Source organism: Centroberyx gerrardi, chromosome 11 (genome assembly GCF_048128805.1).
Source record: "Centroberyx gerrardi isolate f3 chromosome 11, fCenGer3.hap1.cur.20231027, whole genome shotgun sequence".
Lineage (NCBI taxonomy): Eukaryota > Metazoa > Chordata > Actinopteri > Beryciformes > Berycidae > Centroberyx > Centroberyx gerrardi.
The window spans coordinates 24,936,712-24,959,859 of record NC_136007.1 but is presented as its reverse complement, the minus strand read 5'-3'; the positions used below and the strand labels follow the sequence as shown (position 1 = coordinate 24,959,859).

The following is a 23,148-nucleotide window of genomic DNA, read 5'->3' as shown; positions in this document are numbered from 1 at the left end:
TGAGAGATATATTTATATGATGCTGAATGAAGACCTGTGCTTGGTGTTCTATGTGGATAATTTGTCTGTGTGGGCTGTGTGAAATATCCCAAAGACATTCAGGGCAGGGGATATATAAAAAAAAAATTGGTTTTACCATTACTGTAATATATATATCCTACTGATCACATTACCATTTCTGCTAATTGTATTGTGCCATTTCATGTTCATGCCAAAGTTTGTGTTTTGTTACATGTTTTCACTCATACTTGATTTCATCATGTTGTAAGTGACTGTGATGTGGAATAAAAGATTTGCTTTGATTCTTTGACTCTGGATACATTTTGGATGCTGACATCCAATATTCCTATAATATTATTTTTAGTGTTTGTGTAGTGAGTTTATAGAGACTTTACCATCACTTTTTCTTATTTAGATTAAAATTGATTCTTCATATAGTTTGAGTTCAGCCCTAACAGTCTTTAGCCTCTCTAGAGTCCTCAGCTCTGATTGGCTGAGATACGTCAGAAGCCGCTGCAAAATACTCAATAAGGCACACCTGTGAGCGCGTATCAGTTAATTTAAATAGGTAAGGAGCTAGCCGAAAATAGCCTACTGCTACTAATGTGTTGTTTCTTCAGCGACTGTTCAAGAACTAGCCTATAGCCTATTAGTAGGAAAATGACTCTTAATTATTACTGTTGGCAGATATTTCTGGAACATTAGCTTACTTTTGTGTTCCAGTGGTTTACAAGCGGTTTCTAAAAGCCAGAAGCCACTTAGACTGTGAGGAAGAGGTGAGGAAGTGGAGTAAAACTCTCTTAGCTGTTCAAAAACCACTGTAAAGAAAGAGAGCAAATGTGCAATAAATCTTTCATTTGTAATTGATAATAATTAAATAATAATCACTGTTCATCTTACGCCAGAGTATAGAGTTGTTGAACAGTATAAACAACGCAGACTGTTTGTTTTGGAATGCGTAAATAACGTGTGCCTTCGAGTTTCATCTAATATCAACAGGACTTTTTAAGACCTTTTTATGCCCGTTGGAATAAAACAGCCTGCAAGACCAATGGCACAAACGTGAAAATTAAAATAATTAGACCTATTAGGCTACAATAGGCTATATGGGGAAAACACATTTTCCCTCTAAAACAGAATAAAACGTGGTTGCCAACTGGGTATGGCAAACTTGAGGTTTTATAATAAAGATTTTTATATTATTATAATAAAGAACAAAGATTATGCAAAAAATACCAATAACAAAACTGAAATCTAGACTATTTGGAAGCTATGAATAAAATATATGATTCAGGACCAATGTCCCTGCTGATAGTTCAGTCATCTAATATTTAAAACAAAAAACAATATCTTTTTGTTAGTCATCACTTTGCTCCACTTGTCTCTATATGTTATATGCCATATTTAACTGTATCCAAGACCTTTTCAAGCCTTGAGTTAAAATGATATTAGGCATTATAAGACTTTTCCAGGACCTGCTGTAAATAAACTGCCCCAGAAGAAGAGAAAAAACAAAACAGCCTCCTATCTCATATATCTTTTCCCCTGTCGAGGCTCCAGTGTCATCGCCGCCTCCCATGCAGCGCTGCTCTCCAGCTGCAGAGACAAACCAGTCGGACCAGTCCACACCAGACATGGCAGCCGACCGGACCGGGACGACGCCCGGGGAAGACGATGAGGTTCATTCATCAGATTTCGGATCGCTTCAGGACCACGGCTGTAATATCCAGAAGAGACAAGCCCGGGTCACCGTGAAATACAACCGCAAAGAGCTGCAGAGGCGCCTGGACGTGGAGAAGTGGATCGACGAGAGCCTGGACCGGCTGTACTCCGGCAAGGTGAGTGTGGTGTCTGTAAACATCAGAGCAGACAGTCAAGTCTTTTACACTCAAACAATGCTTTTTCTACCTGAGAACATAACTTTTATTGGACTTTAAACAGTCATATAATAAGATAATAATGGTCTTTATTTATAGAGCACGTTACAAAGTGCTTTACAAATGTGAGCAATAAGACAAAAGTGAACAATATACATTAAAAAAAAAAAAAAAAGATACTAAAGGGCAAATGCACAGAATAATTAAAACGACATTAAACATCCCATCATCCCCTTTCTTTCTTTCATAATTAACAGGCCTGTGTTCTGCATAAATCTTCACCTCAGCCACCCTATATTTCACTTTTATATAAAGATGTATCTTCAGGAAAATAGGGAACATGTAATCAGCAGAGTGCATCAAATATAAATGGAAAGATTACTTTGTTGTTTTTTTATCTTGACAATATTATGATTACTGCGAGGCAAATTGAGATTATATGACAACTCCAGATGCGTGAGTAGTTGGACTTGGAGCGGCGGGCTCCTCTGGTGGGATGATGTACGATGTGTCAGCAACACGGAGATTAAAGACAGAGGTAGGGCAGCCTGGTTCTCCTTAAAAGGCCAAGCACCCCGCAGAAGTGAGGTCCACTTGCTGTCCCCTTCTCAGGGATTTGGATGCGCCGGGGGGACGCTCGCTGCCCATGTAAGGCCAGAAAGAGGGATGAATGATGAGAAAAGGGAAGAGGGGAAGGTTACGGAGGAGGGAGAGCGCTGTGTGTGTAGGTCCCAGGAGGAGGTAAACACTGTGCAACTGGCCGCTGTGGAGGAGCTGACGGGAGGCGCAGGATCTCTCATGGGGAGATTGTGGGGGATGAAGGGGTATTTTGGGGACATGGAGTGCAGGACTGTGTTGTGAGAGGCTGGGATTTTGATAAAACTCAGATGATCGCAGGGAGTTTAGTGCAAAAGGACCAATCAGTGGCCGGCTTTCACAGAGATCTCTAGCTCCAAGCCGACATACTCCCAGACTAAAAATGATCTACTGTAGGCTGTGAAAACCTTGTATCCAAAAAGTAAACTTTACAGGAATTAAGCAAATCATTCTTGCTTTTCCACAGATTTCCATATATTTTTAAAATTGCAGAATATGTTTTAAATTAGTTTAATTTGTCCTGTGGTCATATGACTACTCATAAAGAATGATGGAAACCTTCACATAAAGTCAGATAGAGTCAGTTAGAGGAAATGTAAACCTATATTATTTTATTGGTTTTAAGGGTAAGAAGGGCATATTTGTCAGAGTTTCACTGTATAGAGATGGACCTGGTGGGCTGTAGAGTTGGAATACTGCATGTGCCAGGCTGATTATACAAACAGTGCAGTGGTGTGGATGGACGGGTGGGACTAGCCTGTCCCTCCACTGAGCTCGTACAATGGCTGTTTGTTCAGACAGAGCAGGCCACTGTTACAGTATTACATGAACATTGTTACTATTCAGCCCTCAGCAATAAACATGGAAATGATGGACATGCTCTGTGTGCGGCTGAAGCCTCAGTCTTGATTCGCTCTTGATATAGAGCATCAGAGATATCAGTCAAGTGTGTGGAAAAAGTAGATGTATCCATACTCAATCCAGATGGTACATGTATTTTCACAATGTGTGTGTGAACGAGACTCATTCACGTTGTGTGTGTGTTGTGTGTGCATGCTCGTGCCTGTGTTCATGTGCATGCTTCAGGAGGATGACATGCCAGATGAGGTGAACATTGATGACCTGATTGACCTGCCAAACGACGAGGAGCGAGTCAAAAAGTTGCAGGTAACAGGACCTGTGATGGAGTTTGGAAATGCATTCCCATAAGATGCCATATATTGTCAAAAGGGAAAAGAGGGATTCAAATGAGGAGAAATCTCCAAATTAAACAGGGTTACAGCTGATTCCACATTCTCCACCAAAACAAAAACACAATAAATGACCATGCAGAAAGACGCAACTTATATGTGGCTGGTTTGTTACAACATTATCCTCTTTTTTTTTTAAACAGGAGCTGCTTCGGAAATGCAGTAACAACACAGAGGTATGTTTTAAATTGGAAATTACATTTGTCATGATGAAGCACGCATCAGATCTGCATATGCATACCCGCATGCATGCATACACACACACACACACACACACACACACACACACACACACACACACACACACACACAGCTAGACTGAGGCAGCAGCGTCTGACACCTCCTACCACAGCCACTCGATATGCCCCAACAATGGCTATCTGTGCTCTCTGTCTCTCTCTTTCCATTTTCACCCCGGAACAATGAGTCTTTCTAGGATCAAATGTAAACCTCACAGTGGCCAGAGATACAAACACAGGGACAAGAGCAGGGAAAGTGAGTGTGACTGCTGGGTTTCTTGCTCCAGACTTAGCTTGTGAAACCCTGATGCGGCCTGGGAGAGTTGGGCCCGTTGAGAGTTGCATGCAACTAAAATAGGTTTCTAAAAAATACGCCTCATCATGCCAACTGCTTTCGTGCATAAACACAATTAAAACCCAAACAAAAGAGAGGCCAAGGAGTATCTGAAACCAGAATGAGGGAAAGCGGTCTGTTGCCTGTTCTTGCTTGTGGAAGATTTTATACAGTTATGCACACTAACCTGCAGCAGCAGTTCTTTAATGAAGCACTGGCCAGGAGGCTTAAGTCAACATCGCTGCACAAGTGTTTCACATTCAGCTCAACAAGATGGCTTCAGCTAGGAGCTTCAGTTGGTTGATGGTAAAGCAACCTCAAAATGAACAGTAGGATTAGGTTAACCAGAGTCAAATGGGCATATGCTGTTAACAGTCAATATAAAAGATTGAGGAGTGCCATACTGTCTAATAAGGGTGGTTTTGCCCATTTCTGTTCTACCTCCTTAAAAGCCATGACTCGTCATTACAGAGAGTGAGCTGTGGAACAGAGTATTGGCTTAAGATCACACTTTCATAACGTCTTTTCCAGCACTTACACTTGACATTTTACAACATTCATTTAATGAAATATGGACAGAACTAAGAAGGACAACACATGTACAGCACATCATAACACTAGGCAGAGTGGGAACTTCCTCTGTTGTGACCTCCCAACCCCAACCCCCTCTCCCCCTCGGGTCCCCACTGCTCTCTGAGGCCTCCTTTCCATCTATGAACGTAAGCCAGAAACACTCATGGATGATTGATACGCTTTCTTTGCCACTAAACTTTCAATTGCTGAGGGTTTGTATTATTTTCACTTAATTTTCCTTTCACTGATTTACTTTGTTTAGGAATGAAAGTGCTAGAATGATTATCCAGCCAATAGGGTTTTTTTTTATAGTGGGTTCATAGGCTACAGTTTGCACCTTGAAGCAAACTGAGAGGACTGTGGTTTACTTTCATCAGCCGATGTTCCAGATGTTTCCAGAGGAGGAATCTTTCCTTCCTTCTTGCCTAATATTTTCTCACATTGAGAACATGGGAAATGTTGAGTTTAGTATTGGTCATTTTTACTCTTCACAGCTGACTCAAGTTTTTTCAGCATTTATACCACTTACTGAATATGTTAATGAATGGATGAGCCATAGCCATGAGGGGGGCTTTTCAATCGTCTGTTTTTGCCCTTCCCCATGGACTATACTTACAAAATGTCCAAGTAAAGCCGAGTCCTCTGTTATAACAGTATGTTTTTACAAAGGCTCCTCATCGCTTTCTTAAATCTCCTATTTGTCCTTTGTCCTTGTCATTTGTCCTGAGATTATTTGCATTGTTAGCATTCCCCATTTATACCACTGTGTGATGCTAGCTGCAGGGTAAATCATCAGCTTGAGAAAAGAAATGTGAATCCATAGTATGCAAACAGGTTTATGAATGCATATATGCCAATTTTTGTATGCAGAGTCAATCGATCTCTGTTTACTGAAATCAGACAGGTGCATCCATCTAAGATAGCACTGGATGGGGGAGTTTGTGGATGTGGTTACTTGTGTTTTCTCTAAGCCTGTAAGCCTTGTATCAGTGGGCAAGACTACAGCACAGATTCCCATCTTTTCAACAAATGGTTATGGAAGAAAGGGGAAGTGTGGCAGGGAAAAGACCAAATAATAACAGACATTAACCATTAGCCACAACCAGCTAATGGTTAATGACTGCATGTCTGATAATGGACCTAGGAGTTTGACAGATTACACAAATGATAGATGGTGTTAGGACTACTTGGATATTATTAATCGATGGATTGTGGTTGTACTGACAAAATTTATGGGCTTATTGGAAAGGATGAAATCTTGCCAGATGCCTGATAATGGACCATGTGACCTTGTATTTCATCATGATACGTTCTCTGGCTGCTGTGTTCCTCCTCAGGCCTTCATCAGAGAGCTGGTGGGGAAGCTGGAGGGTGTTCACAAGGAGGACGCGCTGCATAGCGAGGGCATCGAGCACCCGGTCATCTGCCACAGCCACAACCGCCACGAGCCCTACCACTTCACCAACCCCCACCACCACAACCACCACACCCGCAGCCACAACCAGACCCTCTGACCTCCCCGCACACACACACGCACACACTCACAGCAACGACATACACACACCGCCATGACATGAAAACTTCTATCACATACTCAGATAACCCCAGCTTGGTAGTTATGTTGGACTGTGGATGGCAGAGATGTTGGTCAAGATTTTAAACTCTAAAATGAGCTTCCAAATTCACATCTTTAAAGGAAAAATCCACCCTAAATCACTGTAACAATGTTAAAAAACTGTCAAACACTATTGGCGATGTACCTTGTATTTCTAGGTCCATTTTGTGGTTTGGAGGTGTATTTTCTTATTCCAACGTAGGACATGATGTAGCAAAAACAATTTCAGCTATCTAAAACATAAATGGTAAATGCAAAAATGTGTCATGTTTTGGTGTCAGTCACTCAGAATCAAAGAGCAAGGGTTTCTTTCTAGACTCACCATTTTGCACCGAAGTTTAACAATCATCGTGGGAGAAATCCATTGAAGAGGCAGAGACCAGTTTCTCCATTGACAGCAGCCTCTATAGACCAGAATGCAATGCAGCCACAAGACATGTTGTGTTTTGAGTAAGGTGCGACTTTTTCCTTGACTGGAAAAGAACTAGCTCTCTTGCTCTTATTACCACTATTGCCATCGCCGTCACTATCGCTCTCTCTACCTACACTATAACCCACAGCTGAATTGAACACGTTCAGGCATGTTCTCTGGGGGTTGTCGAAAGGCATTCTGGGAAATGTAGTAAATCACTAACTGAAGTAGAAGTAGACGAGGCAGGTTGAGGGAAAGTGGGTACACCAAAAAGGTAAATTGCAATCACAAAAAATGTCACAAATTGATGATATCCAACAGTGAAAGAGTATCCAAAGGTGGAATTTTCCTTTAAAACATCACTGCCTGAGTTAATGCTGAATCAGACTGTGACAAAGCCTCATGGCAGTAATGTTCCACCTTACACTGAACACATGAACATTATAGCTACACCAGAGCATTCTGGATACACTCCTATCAACATACTGAAATAGATACACATGAATGCCTTGTGCATCTTCTGTTAAATCGTGGCGGTCATGAATTCTGTTGGTTGCTATTTATTGTCATGATTACAGGGAATGCAGATACACCCAATATACCAATATGGCTTCTGGTATAACACTGGAATCAACCATGTTGCATCGCTTACATAGCTTTTTAATGATATTTTGCTTTGCTTATCCCTTCTCATTTTTTGTCTAAATATTATTGAATTGTGTAGTTACTAGAGTTTAAACCATGGTCAATACATTCACTAAGTTTTGATTCTGCTAAGTTGTTTGAGTGATATTAGTCTTTAGCAGAAACTGCTAATAAAAATATGTCATTCACTGTCTTATGCTATATCCATTGATTTCCTCATGGAAAAAATTGAGGTTTTGGAATTTGAAAGTGTATTTTCCAGGTCTGTAATAGTTATGAATATGTTAAATATAAAAGAAGTTTTGGAAATGTGATGGAAATATGTTCAGAATCTTTTTGCTGCTGATAGAAGAATAACCCAATTAACAAATTTCCTAATTGCCAAGTGATTAGTCCAAACAAGACTTGGGATATTTGAATTGACTTCAACCACAAAAGAGAAAGATTTGAACAAGCTGAATTGCACTTGATGTCATTGAATAGTCACAGAAAACTCATGGAATTTTGTTGAGCAAAACAGTGAAGGAAGCAAGAAGAGATGCAGGTAACATGAAGGTGACGCAGACCTACAGGTTTAGCTGCATGACAGTCAGGGGTGGAACTGGGGACAGGAATGCTATTAAAAGTTAGTCTTCAAGACACTACAGCAGCCAACTGACTGAATGAGACACGCAATGGACAATAAGATAGATAGATAGATAGATAGATAGATAAAGTTGATTAACTATTGATTAACTGATTAATTGGTACTAGTCTGCTCCATTGTTCTCATAGCTTATCAGTGCACTAGAGTGGGAAACTGTCTCTTGTCTTACACTGGATTCTACACTAGAGGGCAGAGGGTGACAGTGAATACAGGAGTCTGTGGAAAATGTTTCTCTGCTGGTAGAGCTGCCATGGGATCTGATAGTGTTGACATGTTGGTTTGTGAATCTTGATTTAAAAATGTACAGAACAATTTGCCGTTTCCATACAATCCTTTTCGTTTCACATCCTTGAAGCACTTCATCCTACCATGTTCCCCGTGCAACATTTGACTACTATGCCTAGAATGTTGACCTTGACGCTATGCAGTAAAGTGAAGACAGTATAATGCAGGTACCAGTGCCAACTGTCATTTTAGCTGAGATTGCTTCATATGAGGGTTTCCGCTGAGGAAAAAGACACTGTTAATGGTGTATGAATGGAATTTGGACTCAAGGCCATGGACACTGAGTCATCGTCTCTTGTTCATTTTCTACTTTTGTTTTTGACAGTCAGTGCACTCAACACACACACAGACACACACACACACACAAAGTTTGCAGAGCTGACAAACACATAAAACACTGCAGGGGAATGCACTGTCAAACTCTATCCTCCTTCACCATACAGTTAATGCAATTAGTGTAATTAGAAGGGTCCCCAGGGTGGGAGGGGAGGGGTGGGGGTGGGGGGGTGTTCGGGGGGGTCGGGTGGAGGAGGGGAGAAAGGACGGGACGGGCGTTTCCTCAGGAAAACATATCACCTTCTACCACAATAGAGCCCGTCAGGAAACCGCAGGCAACCACATTGCTCTCTTGAGCCACCGAGTGCTTGCAGACACACTCTCACACTCATCAGTCACACACACTCACACACACACATGCACACACGCCACAGCCTGGCAGCCCGCACATCCAGCACACACCAGGATGACATTGTGCTGAAACACTGCACGGCAATCACACCAGGTAAGCAGCATTCACTCAATTCAGATACAGTATATAGTTTTGGGATGTTGATGCTTTATTCTTGCTTAGGTCAGTGTGGCCACAGAGAGAACCGTCTGTTAGTTTGTGCTTACTGTGGTGACACTGATGACCAATGTCAACGCTCAGGTTGCTCTGTAGACTATCAAAGTGTGTTTCATCTTTCTCAGTTACTCTGTATGGACATTGTTTTCTGGTTCTCTATCCACATATGCATGATTTGGTTTTGAGAATGCCATTTGTTGTGTGTCTGAGATTTGAGGTTTGAGATGGATATTATCACTGATAGAATTCAAAAAACCCTTAGTTTGTCTTGTTCTGTAATTTATCTCATAATTATCGTGATGAGAAAATCACAACTATATGTCAACTGACTAATATGACTGGCGATTTCAATGAGTTTAGAGACCAATTATCTTCACTTTTTCCTCAGTTATATTAGAGCGTATTCACTATAAAACAGGTTTCTTACTCATCTAGGTTTGACCTCAGTGTACCAGACTGTTATTTGTCCTTAATGTGAGCTGATCACTGAATTCAATGGACTATTGTATAACAATCAAGACTCCCCTCACAGTGCAGTGGAATGATGTCTGCATTTTTAATACGCTGCATTGTTCTCCCACCCAAGAAAATGTTTTGCATTAGCTGAAGGGTCATCCACTCCTCCACTGTAATTTCCTCCTGTCCTCTCGAGAGGATTCTCATAACATGCAACAAGAGGAATACGTAAACAGGTTCAACGGCACACAGGAGCCCCAGTTAAAACGAGGAAAAAAGTAAAAAAATCAAACCTGATTAAATGATTTAATGACCGTACACGGGCCACAAAAACAGAGTGCAGAAAAGCTGCCAGAAATGGGAAAGTATGTAAGCTGAATTTCTGCTTTCTTTACCTATACTGTAAGAAACCTCATGGTTAAACTTGATCCTGAATTTGCAAAATATACTAGAAGAATGCTGACTATTGTCCAGTTTTGGAAAGGTTGCTTCTAACTGCCACAAACAAACCCAAGGTATGGAAAAAGACAAAGAACCCCAGTCACCAAAGAATTACCACAAACAGTGACAATGATTTGGAAGTATACAAATCTTCCTCTTACAAAATGCTGAGATTGTGGTTCGATTAATAGTTATTTTAAAGGAGAACAACAGCTAACAGATACATGCTGATGTGCATGGAGGGGTGTCAAACTCCGGTCCTGGAGGTGTCAGTGTCCTGCAGGTTTTTGATCCTCCCTGATTGTTAATGAGCCACACCTGTGTGAGGCCAGGTTTGACACCAGGTGTGGCTCATTAACTGTCAGGGAGGATCAAAAACCTGCAGGACACCGGCACCTCCGGGACCGGAGTTTACTTTCAGTAAGAGTATCGTTTTCCGCATAATCTAGTCTCAGTTTTACTTTTGTTTTTTTTGTACTGGTCCATGTTTTCATTTTCATTTTTCTTTCTTCACCTTCTTCATGTTGTGTTTTAGTGATTGAGCAAGTCAAAAGGCAAGACATGATTAGGCTCCAGTATGGCAGACATTTTAAAATGGCTGGTGCTAGCCTAAAGGTGGGGGTGGCAAGAGTACTAAAACATCCTACTCAAGTAGAAGTACTGTCACTTTGCTGAAATTTGGAACTGAAATGGGTTATCTTGTGCATGTTGCGTGTAAATTCTTGAGCAATGTAAGCAATGTTTTAATGAAATATGTATACTTACTCTTTTCATGAAGTACACTGATGAGGTGAATCCAGGTAAAAGCCATTATCCCTTATTGCTTTCCCTTGTTGAATCTATACCAATCACAGAGACGCAGATGTAGGAGGAGATGGTTGTAACTCAATATCAGTAAGATGTCCCTAATATCTTGAACATTGAGTGTATTTTAGTTTTGTAAATGATAAAAAGGAAAAGTTTGTCCTTGTGGGGTAAGATGCCCCCTAGAGCTGCTTTGTCCTGCTGTAATAGCACTGATATACTATTAATTAAATCAAATTCACAGTCCCTCAAAAAAGTTTTCGCCCCTTTAACCTTTTGTAAAGTTAACTTTTTGGGGGCAAGGTATTTCAAAATACATTTATTGAGGTTATTTGTCTAAGATTTATGAAAAGTAGTGTATTCTTTTAAAATGGAAAGGAAATTGTATAAATATATGTGTATACAGATCAAATAATAGTAAAATCAGGTTTGTAAAAGTCCCACAAGTCCCACAAGGGCTCAAGTCCCACACAGGCAATAATTTGTAAATTTAATATCGTACATTACTTTAGAATCAAACATCTTCTTTAGATAATATATGGGATTTTTGAACAACATTTTCCTTTCAAAATTCCTTTCATTCTGTCTTTCTGACTGATGGAGCCAACACCATGTTTGTTAAATCCAAATGTCAGGGTGTGTGGTAGACTCTCCATCAGAATACTCAAGCAAAGAAAATGAAATTTACTAGTCTAGTTCCTGAGGTTTCAAAGAAAATTTGACTCATCAAACCTCTATATGTGATTATATGTGAAAATACAGAGGTAACATTTCTGTGAAGTTTTCCTTTTCAAATTTTTTGCTATGGAGAAGTCAAAGGAGGTTCTGCCTGATTCATTTGATACTTCAATATAATTCAATGTTACAATTTTGCAATATTAGTCAGTCTGAACATTGTAACATTGAGTTAATAAATGTAAAACCCTGATAAATCAGTGGAAGTCCTACTGTAAAAGTCTATAAAAAGTCTGTAAAAGTCTGGGATGATATGGCAAGTGCCACTGAGACTCATAGATCAACATTCAAACAGGTGTGGATGTTCAGGTTTGGCAGCTTTCCTCACTTGGCATAACAGAATGAATGAATTAATAGATGGATTGATTTTCCCTTAAATCTTGAAGGAAATGGAGAAAATAGCCAATGTAATTTGACTGTATTACATACAGTGGGTCTAAGGACAGCACCCTTTAGCTGTCCTTTTTCACTAAACAATACAGTTTTGTTTAGGATTTTGGTGAAACATTACATTTATTCATCCTAGAATTTTGGCCCAGTTAAAGGAATTGATTAGACTTTGATTTGTGTGCTTTTTAGTTACCACATTAAACATCTTAGATACCCCAAATGTCTAGGAGGAGAAAGGAAAAGCAAACCTCTGATCCTCTGTTTCAGCCAAGGACACAACCCCACCAGCTTGATTATTTTACGTTGCCTTTAGAGAAGAATGTCAAGTAATGTATCCAGGAAATACCCTGCTATCATCTGAAGAGATAAGAGTGCATCCGATCTTTGATTGTTGTGGACAAGGATAGAAAAGACTCCCTTTACAGCAAATATTTTGCTTTATATGACTCCTGCCATTCAAGTGTTGGTATTTCTGCACAAGCTGCATGTAAACCTCAGTCAACCTAGTCAACATTCATAAATGCGTATTTGTTCCAAAATGGTAATATTTATATAAGGTAGTAGTTCAGCTCATGTATATTGTCAGAGAAACATACACAGCATCCTCTAAATGCAGCAATATTTAGAATCCATATTTCCTATTGGCTTAGTGAAGAGAGTTATATAACCAACATGTGAAAGGATGTTTTGGATTCCGGTTATATAAACGTCTGTTGTGTACACCGGCGGCTGTTGTATTAACAGATAAACAGTTTGCCAAATTTCATAAGTCCAATTTTCCATCATAACATCACCGCTGTAGCCTAATGCTCAATATGTTGAAACAATAAGACACCTAAATTAATAAGTGTTAAGCATTCAAAGCATATATTCCTGTCCTGTGTATATAGATTAAACAGGTGGTTAGTGGTCAGAATTGATGTACTGTGCACTGATACAGCATATGCTTATTTAGCAAGATATTCATATAAATGTCCATATGGTATTAAGATTGCTATGGAATTCTTTTACCTATATTCTAAGGTATCATTGTGTACTAAATAGTGTTTGAGTAAATCTCAAAGAAAGCAATGCTTTATGAAGTTGATCTGATAACCTGTTGCTCATATTGAAAAGGCACTGCTGTTCAAGGAAAAGAGTTGTTGAAAAATTTTCTACAGCCAGTAATTACATCTTACACAATGTTCTTGTTTTTCAGTTTGTTACGAGTCTTAAGTGCAACCATGCCCATTCTAAAGAAGCTCCCAGGAAGGTCGAAAAGCTGCCACGAGTTCCCCAGAGTGAATGGCGAACTGATCCTGCCCAGGCTGGACTTGGACCTGAAAGAACTGAACGATCTCAATGATCTGAAGGACCTGAAGGAGCTGAAGAGGGACCTGAACCCCTTTGAGGAGGTGGACCTGGATGAGGAGGAGAGGAGCGGAGGTGACATGGGTCTCATCATGGGGGAGGTCAGGGGTAACCTCCAGCTCAGGACCTCCCATGACGGAGAGGAGGAGGAGAACGAGCTGAACGCAGAGAGGCATGGGGCAGGGAACCCTAAAGGGAGGCCCCTGAGGGGAACCCTGGAGCGGATCTGCGGAGTGTCGCCCCTCAAGACCCTCGGAAAGCTGGGGAAGGGGCTGCGCATGTCGGGACGCAACGTGTGGGGGAGCAGCCCCTCCCAGCGCAACACCACAGGCTCTAAGACACTCCCACCAGAGAGGGAGAAAAGGAAAGGACTACGCAGGAGCTCCGAAGAAATTATGACCCTACTTCGGTGAGGAGGGTAGAGGGGTGCAAGAGGAGTTAGGACATTTTTATAAGATCTTAACTATATTACTGAAAAGAAAGAAGGGTTGTTCAAGGGTTCTTTGATTACGATAGTGGCTCTGTATAGGAAAGTAAATACACAAAGAACACTTTGTTAAGAACACTAATTTGTTAAAAAAAAAATGGAAAAACATTATTTTGGTAATGCTGATTTGGAGCATTTCATAAGTTCTTAAATAGCTCTTTACAGCACATGGTTCTTGAGATCCATTTGAACTTGGCACTATAGAGAGCAAATCTAAAAGGGTTCTTTATATCACCAGAAAGGGTTCTTCTACAAATTTAAAGAACCACTTTCTGGTAATACATAAAATAAATTTTTGTGTGTACATAATTTTGCTGTTCCCTGTGCAATCAAATGGTAAAAATGCTCATAACAATATCTTTTATTCATACTTACGCACATTTTACATACATGTTTTACAGCACATTTTATAGAAATAAACAGCAAGAGAATAATGATATCTTGCAATAAATACCATCAGGCGAAAAAAGTATCCTTTGCATATAATATCTCAAACAATATAGTAATGTAACAGTCACAGAAAACGGGTACACAACTCAAGAAAAATAATAAATTAAAGGCCTCTATTTTGATACACTGGGGGAGTGTATCAGACCGTTTCCCAGAGGAAAGGGTCTGGTCTATAATGGAAAAATGCTCACCACCCCTCCTAGTCAGTAACACTGAGTGGTTCATAACTTATAGTGTGCTTATTTCCTGAAGAGTTATGTAATATGTTATAGCAACCTGTTGATCTACGGAACTCCTTTTGTTTGCCAGTACTATTTTGTGTACTTGCTGTGCTCAGTGAATGGGACTATTTATATCTGAGACATTGTCTCATGCTTAGCAGCAGCACAGTTTAGCAGATGTGTGAATATGTGACATTCCAAACATTGTGCTGTTAAGCCATACAATACATACCTCAATGCTCATAACTCCAATTCATATTCACACTTTTCTATTCAGAACATTCTGATAATCAATCAATAACTGCATGTATGATCCTGGTGACTAGTGCAATGACTCCGGCGGTTTCCGGGAAATGACAACAGTGGAATGTAACGGTATTGCCAGTATTGTGTGAATGGTAGCATTACGTTAAAAAAGTGGAAAGGCATGTCTTGTGTGAACAACAGAAACTGCTACCTTTACTGGAAAAAGGTAATCCTGCACTTTTACGGGTTTCATGTGTGAAAGGGGCTATAGATTCTCATTGGAAGGTAACTGCAGTCATTCATGTAAGTCTGTGCTGCTCTGGTTGCTCTGTAGCTTCACAGGTCGGCGTAAGGAGGTGCGCAGAGAAAGCCTGCCCTGTGGGGACCTGAGCACAGACAGCGAGGCGGAGGCTCGCAGGCGGCCCTCCTTCCTCAGGATGGTCAGCCTGGGCAAGCTGAAGAGGGAATCCATGTCAGACCGGGGCTCCCAAGGGACCGAGGAGGAAATAGTGGAGGAGGAGCCAGTGGTCAAAACCAGAGAGCCTCTCTCAGGTAATAATAGTCAGACCAGTCATGGAAACATCAGGTGGAAAATATCCCAGCGTTAATCAACCAATGAAGTTTAGTTTGTGATTGTCTCAGAAGAGTTAGTCTTTTGCAAGGTCCACATAAGGAGTTTTCCTTACTGTAGTCTATTAACAGAGAACTTTGCACTTCCTGGTCAGCTTCAGCAGTATTTCCTCCCAATCCTAGACAACTCTCTGATGAGGCTGAGAGGTCCCCAGACCCCTGAGTCACTGGGTTCAATCACCACCAGACTGTGAAATCAGGAAATGACCGCACTTCCTTCTAATGCAGGTTCCTCCAGATAGAAGTTCAACCAAGCTACTGTTCACAGCTCCACGGGGAACCTGGCTAGGAATAGAAGAGTGTGCACAATAAGCAACAAATAACTCAGTTTGATGCTTCTCAATATGTCAGTCAGGCACACGCAGAACTACCCAATAACCATAACAACAAATATAGCCTTTCCCCTCTGTTGCTCCACCCTTTTCATTTGTCTCCATTCTGTAGCTTGTCGCAGAAAAAACGTAGGCTGACTTTTCTCCTCTCCCTCCCCACAGTACTGGAGATCCTACAGTTGGTCAACCACAGGGACCTGCTCCTGGCAGACACACACATTCAAGAGCTGGAGCGAGAGTGCGAGCTGCTGTCCCTCCTGCCCACCACACTCAATCCCACCCTTACCCCTACCTTTGGTCCCAGTAACCCTCTTGGCATGATCCCCTTAACGCCCCCACCCCTGGATGACCCATTTAGCCCCAACGCATCGCTGGACTCCAGCCGGCGGAAGGCTAAGGACGTGGAGCTCCTGTATGAAGCCCTGCAGAAGGAGATGTGGGACGTGGTGCGGGAATCCCTCCGCCAGCCCAGCGCTGGTCCCAACCTTGGGCTGGTGGTGCTGGTGATCCAGCAGGAGGAGCATGCCGATGCTGCCTGGGCCCTGAGGGAGGAGACCAAGCCTCAGCGAGAGGTCCCCCAGATCCAGCCCAGCCATCGTCCTCGGCGGTTGAAGCTGAAGTGGAGGCAGGCTGTGGCGGAGGCGGCAGACTGGAGTCTGCCACATCAGGTGGACACCCAGGCAGGCCAGCTGGCCTCCTACCTGGAGCGCCTGAGGAGTCGGATGGTGGATGACCTGGATGCAGCAAGGAGGAATGCTGTGTCCATCTACCCTGAGGAGTTTGCTGCCTTCCAGGTGTACGTAGAGAGCTACCATCGGGCCGTGGCCAAACGTCTACGGACCATTACCGGTGGCCCACTGCAGATCACTGATGTCTACTCACTGCTGGACTGGTTCTACAACATCTACAACAGGTATGTCTCAAAAGATCAGACGAGGAATTTTGGCAATGATGTGGTCTCATGTAATAACGATACATATTAAACTTGGTAATGGTTTGTCATTTTCCATCAGGGATGTCCTAGGAACCATTAGCACATCCACGGCCATTAACTATGCCCCACTGGAGCCCATTGTGTCTCAAGACACAGTAGACAGGCTGGAGCAAGACTGCCTCAGTATTGTCAGGGTAAAAAAACTTTTTATTTTTTTTAAAGTTTATGCATGGTTGTTCCTTTGAAAATCTTTATATCAGACTCAGTGGAGAGCTTATTTTACATTGTGGTTTTCAGGAGAAGGTGACAACAGAGCTGATTCAGGTTCTGGATGAAGAGGAGAGGCGATGGGCCCAGACTCTGCACATAGAGGAGTATCAGTCCCACCTGGCACGCTCTGTCATCCAGGTACACTGTCATACAGTTATGTTTACTGTAGAAAACCAGTTGGAAACTAATTGTTTTGTTAGCTATTTTAGTGGATTTCCATTTGGTCTAAGGTGCATAATGTATTACTCATTACTCAATGTATTTCACTATTCCAGAGGCTGAAGGTGGACCTGGACAGATCCACAGCTGTGAACCAGTTTCTGGGGGCAAGAGTGGCTCGCTGCAGTCTCATTGGCTTGGCTGACTTCCTCTATAAGTGAGTACAAGCTATCAGAAAGGTATAAAAGCAGGGTACGGAGTATAGGGAAGTGTTTTTCAAAGTGTGTAAAAGAACCCAAACTTGGATTGGAAAGGGAAAGTTGCTCTCAAAATGTAATCCATTACAGGTTAATTATTACAGAATTAAAATTAGAACATAGTAGAACATAATAAATCTAGGTAGATATGCCTTAGACCTTTCTCATCTCATAAACTTTGCATCAGCATTCAGCAGGTATTAATAAACCTTTGTGTTTCCAGTTTCCAGAGAAAGGTGGAGATGTTTCATGAGACTCAGGCAGAATTTGGCGATCGAGGGGATGGATATGTTTCCAGAACCATAGCTCTGGTCAACTGCTGCCCTCCTCTCAGGTAGATGCATAGTGATGGAGCAAAAACATACTCCATTCATCTCAACAGCGTTCATCTTCACCAATTGAAGGAAATGTATGCAGTAATACACAATTTGCTCCAAGTGCAGCTTCATACCTCTGTGTGCACTCTAGGTCCTTTGTGCAGCGCTGCAGGCAGTGTGACCCCCAGGGCAGCGAGGAGCCGGCACAGAGAGCCAGCTCCTCCCTGGACCGGATCATCAACCAGTCAGTGAGGGTGCTGACCGACAGGCTGTTTGAGCACATCAGGGTGAGAACACTGCAAGTCTGTTAGTCTCAAGTTCAGTCTTTGTTTTCCTTCGAAAGGGTTACCACCATGACCCTGATGTAAAATTCCATGGCTTTCCCATGACTTTACATAACTAAGTCCGAGCGCTTCCTGGTTTTCTTCGTTCGAAAAGTTGAAAATGGGTTGTTGTCTGGTTTCCACTACAGTTGGGTTTGTTGTGGAGAAAAACAGATGAAAACCACCATCTAATGAATCAATGAATGTGTGAAACAAGTTGGAAAATCCATTCTAGTATATTCCTGTAAAGTTACCCATTTGTAAAATTCCCTGATATTCCATGACTTTCCCTGTCTGGAATACACCATTTGTAATTCCATGATATTCCAGAATTTCCTTGACCAGTGGGAACGCTGCTTAGAACAAGAGAAGAAAATCTGCCAGTGGGGTGGAGATAATTTCACTTGTTTGCGATACAGTTTCACTTGCTTCAAGATTTTTCTAGAAACAAGTAACTATATCCTGAAGTAAGGCAGACCACTCCGCTAGTGTCAAGAGAATTCTTAAAACAAGTTATTATGATTATTATTATTTTGTGATGGGAACAAGAAATGATTTCACCCCTTTGGTAGATGTTTTCACTTGTTCTATGTAAAATATGATTTTTAAGACTCATTACTCAGTTGACTGGCTTGTTAAGATATTTTTGCAGTGAACTGTCTGAAAACTTTGGAAACAATCTTGTTTGTCTCTCATTTTCACACCCCTGGAGTATGTCAGCTGGTCCTTTTGCCACTATTTACTCTGTTAATCAGAACTCTGCCTGTTGTTGTTCCAGCCTTTCTTTGACAAGCTGATAAAGAGAAAATGGCTGAACAACACAGAGGCCTTTGAGGCCATTGAAGCTAGCATCAAACAACACTTCAAGAAGTTCAGAAGGATGGACTCTCCACCATATCAGGTATTACTGGTTTCATCCAACAGAAGTAGCATTTAACTACAGTATTTGGTTATTGTATGTTTTTCGGGCTTTATGTAGTGGTTCATTGATTAATTCTATCAATGGATTGACAGACCTTGGTGGGTGAGGTGCACCGGCGGGTCCTGGTGGAGTATGTCCGAGCCATTATGCGGGGGCGGGTCATCTGCACATCCTTGAAGATGAGGAAGAGGATGGCTTTTCGCCTGCAAGACGAGGCCAAACAGCTGAAAGGACTCTTTAAGGATCTGGTGAGTCTGGTCTTCAAACAACAAATTCGACCTTTTTCAATGAATCGGGCAAGTGTCATTCAAGAAGACACAATTTTCACTGACTTTACCTGCAAAGGACCTCTTTTGTGGTCACTGCTACACATTGACAAAGTGCTGTTTTAGCCTCAAGTAGGACAGTGAAGTCTTTGAATTTGAACTACTTCTACACAATTAGCACAGCCTTCCTGCCAGTCTTTGTATAACACCTCTATCAATCATGTTCCCCTTGGGAAGGGGTACATAATTGATCTAAGGAAGGTCTTTTGCCCATCCTTTTATTGACTGTACACCCAAAACACAAGTAATAATTGCCTTTTGGGGGACCCCACCATAGCTTAAAATTGAGAATATTCCAAAATGCTGATTCCTAAAATCACTGAACAAAAGTGGCTCGGGGAATGCAGAGTCTGGCGGCTCTGAATGGAGCCTGACCCTCCAGTTTCCTAGGTCAGGAATAACTCAGACAGTGTTGATACAGGAGTGAGCTCTGAAAAATGGCTGCCGTCAGTGAGATGGAGATGGATGAACTGGGCTTACGTTAGCACTAGCCAGAGAGGGGAAGAGCTGAGAGGAACTAGGCCTGACAGCATGGCATTTGCCCCCTCTCTGTGTGTGAGTTCAAACAAGTGTCCGTCACCTCGGCTGACAACAGGAAGCCGCTGTGTTCAGAAGGAACTTCCTGTTCCTGTCAGCTGGCTGGCTTTGATGTGGCTCTGGGATGGCCTTGATGGCCTTTTTCGCCGAAGAGCAGGATGAATTGTCTGTGGAAACTGGGAACTGGGGTAGGATGAGTTTTTAATGGCTGTCTAAAAAAGACGCCGTTATTTTTAGTGAATGCCAAGCCAAAGAATTCTGCTTTCTTTTTCCTTACTGAAAAACACAACTTAGAAAAACAGGGGTGGAGCTTTGTTATTCACTTTGATGACCTGAATGTTTGGCCTCTGACCTTTAGTGGTATTAATCTGTGCTTCCTATGAAGGTTTAATTGTTCACTAGACTGTGTGCTGATCAGGCTCCATCTTAAAGATCTACATTTAGGTAAACAGATTTCACTTATACCAAAGAATGCCCAATGCAGTGATCGCTTATGAGCTGTTTATGGTGACGAGACTTTTTGATTGTTGTTCCATGATAACTTAATTGTTGCTTATCTATTTGTTTCTCTCTGTTTTAGGAATCAGGCTCATCCTGGTTGGATAGCATCATCTGCCACCTTGCTGACATCATTCTCCTGGAGGACACCCCCTCTATCCAGATGGAGGTTGCGGTTCTGGTGAAAGAGTTTCCAGATATAAGGTAAGTGAATATAGTTAGAGTTTTTCCCTGGCAATCAGGCAACTGTCTCTCACAAAAACACCATTTGTCATGACTGTACCCCCGAAGGCGCTATATTCTTTTATGCTTACTGCTACACATTCACAGTGTTGTTTTTGGCACTTTGCCTAAGCTAGGAAAATCTAAGAGAGTGTATGGTCTTTTTGTTGACACAATGGATCAAAACAAGGAAAAGGAGCGCGGAAACATATCTACATTAACTTTGCTATTTTTGGAGAGGAGCGAGGGTCTGTTTTGAGAGTGGAAGAGGCTGCGGGGCCTCAAGGGGAGTCCCGGCCCCCAAGGCTGTTTGTGCAGGGCTTAAGGCTCAGGTGACGATTGGCAGCCCACCGCCGCGTGTGACGCAGGAGCCTCGGCGGAGCAGACAGGAAGCTGCTGCGGAGTACTTCCTATTCCTGCCACCCTGCAGGAGACAGTCTGGTGCCACACTTGGAATCAAAGCGGGGGAGGTGTGGAAGAGGAGAGCAAAACACAGCGGTTCAGACCTGGAGACATGCTAACTCACCGCTTGACTCGCCCCTTTTGTTTACCGCAGGGCATCCCCTGCTGGTATTTTAGGAGATCAAAGGCTGCCGGCCTGCGCTGTGTTTGCTGGGTACTTCATCTGACTGCAGCAGAGCCCATTCATGCACACGTGCACAAACAGACACACACATCTCTTTCCCGCCTGGACTTCTCCTCCCAGTTCATCCACATATCGAAATGCCACCTTTCGAAAACATCGAAACAAATGTTCTGTTCCTTCCCAGAAACTGATGCTGTGACTCAGAGAGATGTCACTGCGACTGTGACTCAAAGGCGTCAGGGAACTTTGTCAGCTACACCAAACAGACCCAATTTCAATTAACACCCGTCCGCCATCTCTGACCCCCCTGCTCATCCTCTCTCTTTCCTTCCTCTCCACAGGAAGAAGCATGTCTCCACCCTGCTGAACATACGGGGGATGATGCGGCAGGCGGAGCGTCAGGAGATCCTGAACGTCGTCAAGGACTTCGAGTGCAGCAATGTCCTGTTGTGCCGAGACCACGCCCTCTTCTCCGACATCCCCATCACCTCAGAGGTGCACTGCATCAGCCTGGGTCTCCTCCGCCTTGCCATGACCGTGACCAACTGGTTCTCAGAGAACCGGCCGAGGCGACACCGCAGGACAAGCGCCAAGAATGCAAACCCTCAACCCGGCGAATCCCACACTAGCGAAGACATGAATAAATATCACAGAGAAGACTAGCCGGCAGTCTTAACTATTGACGTGGATGTTTTAGCATTAAGGATGAACAGGGAAATGTAAGGCATAAAGGAGAGCAGTCACAGAAATACTGTGAACATACTAATGAGATGTACATGCACCTTGACAAAAGATTGGTTGTACCAAATGTCGTTACCAGTGATATCAAAGCCATTTAAAGAAACTTGACCTCAGGTACTGCTCGTACTGTACATGCTCTCTGACTTAAAGACATTTATCCATCTCCAGATGTGCATTTTTAATGGGAATGTGAAAACAGACTGCATATCATTCACAATTTTCTGTACAAAAGTATTCATCATGGTTTGTAGTGTTCTATGTCGATACATACATCTACAAAAGTTACATTATTTTACATTTATGTAAGATCTGCTCAATATGTCATTTCTTCAATCTTTTTAGCCTTGTATGCCTCCAAATAATTGTGGAATCTACTGCTAGCAGATGCAATGCAATATTATCTATAGAGCGATATGATGTTTAACGCGTATTTACTCGGCCAGTCATGTAACTTCATAGTTGCTCTGTGAGTGCTGTGGATGCTGCGCTGCCTTCCTCTGCTCCTTGGCTCGCAATACTCTGGTATTTGATATAGTGCATAATGTATGTGAGGATATATTGTATGTAACATGTATGTAAATGTTTTGAACTCTCACTGTGAATGAAATAGATCTGTTGCTGGAAACGTAATAAAAACCCATTGATTGGGTAGACTAAACAAATTCAGCATCTCTTTTATTGTGGGTATAAACCTGTTTACTGTATTTTAGCTCCAACAAGTAAAGGCATATTGTTTGCTTGCATACATATGTCAACTCTTGAAATGGATATCCTATTGTATCTGTACATGTTGCAACTGTATTGCGCTGCCTACTTCTAACTTTAGGTGCTGTGGCCCCCTGCCCATGGGAGTGTCAGACACTGAGTCTACAGCTATGTTAAACAATACATACCAAAGGGCACTTTGACAAACAGACGCAGGCCCGCAGATCTGACGCAGAACTTATGTGAATGTCCATATACACATATACTCCACGTCTTAGTTGTTTATCTTTGGGAGTTATGGCAGCTTTGTTCGGTGGAGTGAGATCTTGAAATATGGGGCTCCACCACGGCTACTACATGACGCTTTGCCTCCGTGCAACAAGAGGGGTCATACCCCCGGGGTCTAACAAGAGGATGTTTTTCGATAAACAAAGATTTCCTGTTGTCCACCGAGGTGCAAACGGATGCTTTTATTGGAGCCAAGTTTACACT

General features: G+C 42.2%; 2 protein-coding genes across 2 annotated transcripts; both read left to right on the top strand.

The window, feature by feature from the left end:
- Positions 1 to 1,632: 1,632 nt before the first annotated feature.
- Positions 1,633 to 8,177, top strand: ppp1r14aa (protein phosphatase 1, regulatory (inhibitor) subunit 14Aa). Its single transcript, XM_071906191.2, has 4 exons — positions 1,633 to 1,838; positions 3,561 to 3,641; positions 3,868 to 3,900; positions 6,208 to 8,177. Exons 1-4 carry the CDS (start codon positions 1,635 to 1,637, stop codon positions 6,382 to 6,384), a joined length of 495 nt encoding a protein of 164 aa, XP_071762292.1. The 5' UTR covers positions 1,633 to 1,634; the 3' UTR covers positions 6,385 to 8,177.
- Positions 8,178 to 9,130: 953 nt separating this feature from the next.
- Positions 9,131 to 22,582, top strand: exoc3l2a (exocyst complex component 3-like 2a). Its single transcript, XM_071906169.2, has 13 exons — positions 9,131 to 9,254; positions 13,342 to 13,902; positions 15,232 to 15,449; positions 16,022 to 16,772; positions 16,873 to 16,987; positions 17,091 to 17,201; positions 17,339 to 17,439; positions 17,703 to 17,813; positions 17,948 to 18,083; positions 18,898 to 19,020; positions 19,134 to 19,289; positions 20,485 to 20,606; positions 21,552 to 22,582. The coding sequence occupies exons 2-13, from the start codon at positions 13,367 to 13,369 to the stop codon at positions 21,871 to 21,873; spliced, it is 2,802 nt and encodes a 933-aa protein (XP_071762270.2). The 5' UTR covers positions 9,131 to 9,254; positions 13,342 to 13,366; the 3' UTR covers positions 21,874 to 22,582.
- The last annotated feature ends 566 nt before the right edge of the window (positions 22,583 to 23,148 follow it).

Excerpts from the sequence above, each read along its gene's own strand:
- ppp1r14aa (XM_071906191.2), top strand. The coding sequence starts at position 1,635 with ATGGCAGCCGACCGGACCGGGACGACGCCCGGGGAAGACGATGAGGTT. Across the intron at positions 3,642-3,867 it reads AGCGAGTCAAAAAGTTGCAG|GAGCTGCTTCGGAAATGCAG; the intron begins GTAACAGGACCT and ends TTTTTTAAACAG. Across the intron at positions 3,901-6,207 it reads AATGCAGTAACAACACAGAG|GCCTTCATCAGAGAGCTGGT; the intron begins GTATGTTTTAAA and ends GTTCCTCCTCAG.
- exoc3l2a (XM_071906169.2), top strand. The coding sequence starts at position 13,367 with ATGCCCATTCTAAAGAAGCTCCCAGGAAGGTCGAAAAGCTGCCACGAG. Across the intron at positions 16,773-16,872 it reads TTCTACAACATCTACAACAG|GGATGTCCTAGGAACCATTA; the intron begins GTATGTCTCAAA and ends ATTTTCCATCAG. Across the intron at positions 18,084-18,897 it reads GGCTGTTTGAGCACATCAGG|CCTTTCTTTGACAAGCTGAT; the intron begins GTGAGAACACTG and ends TTGTTGTTCCAG.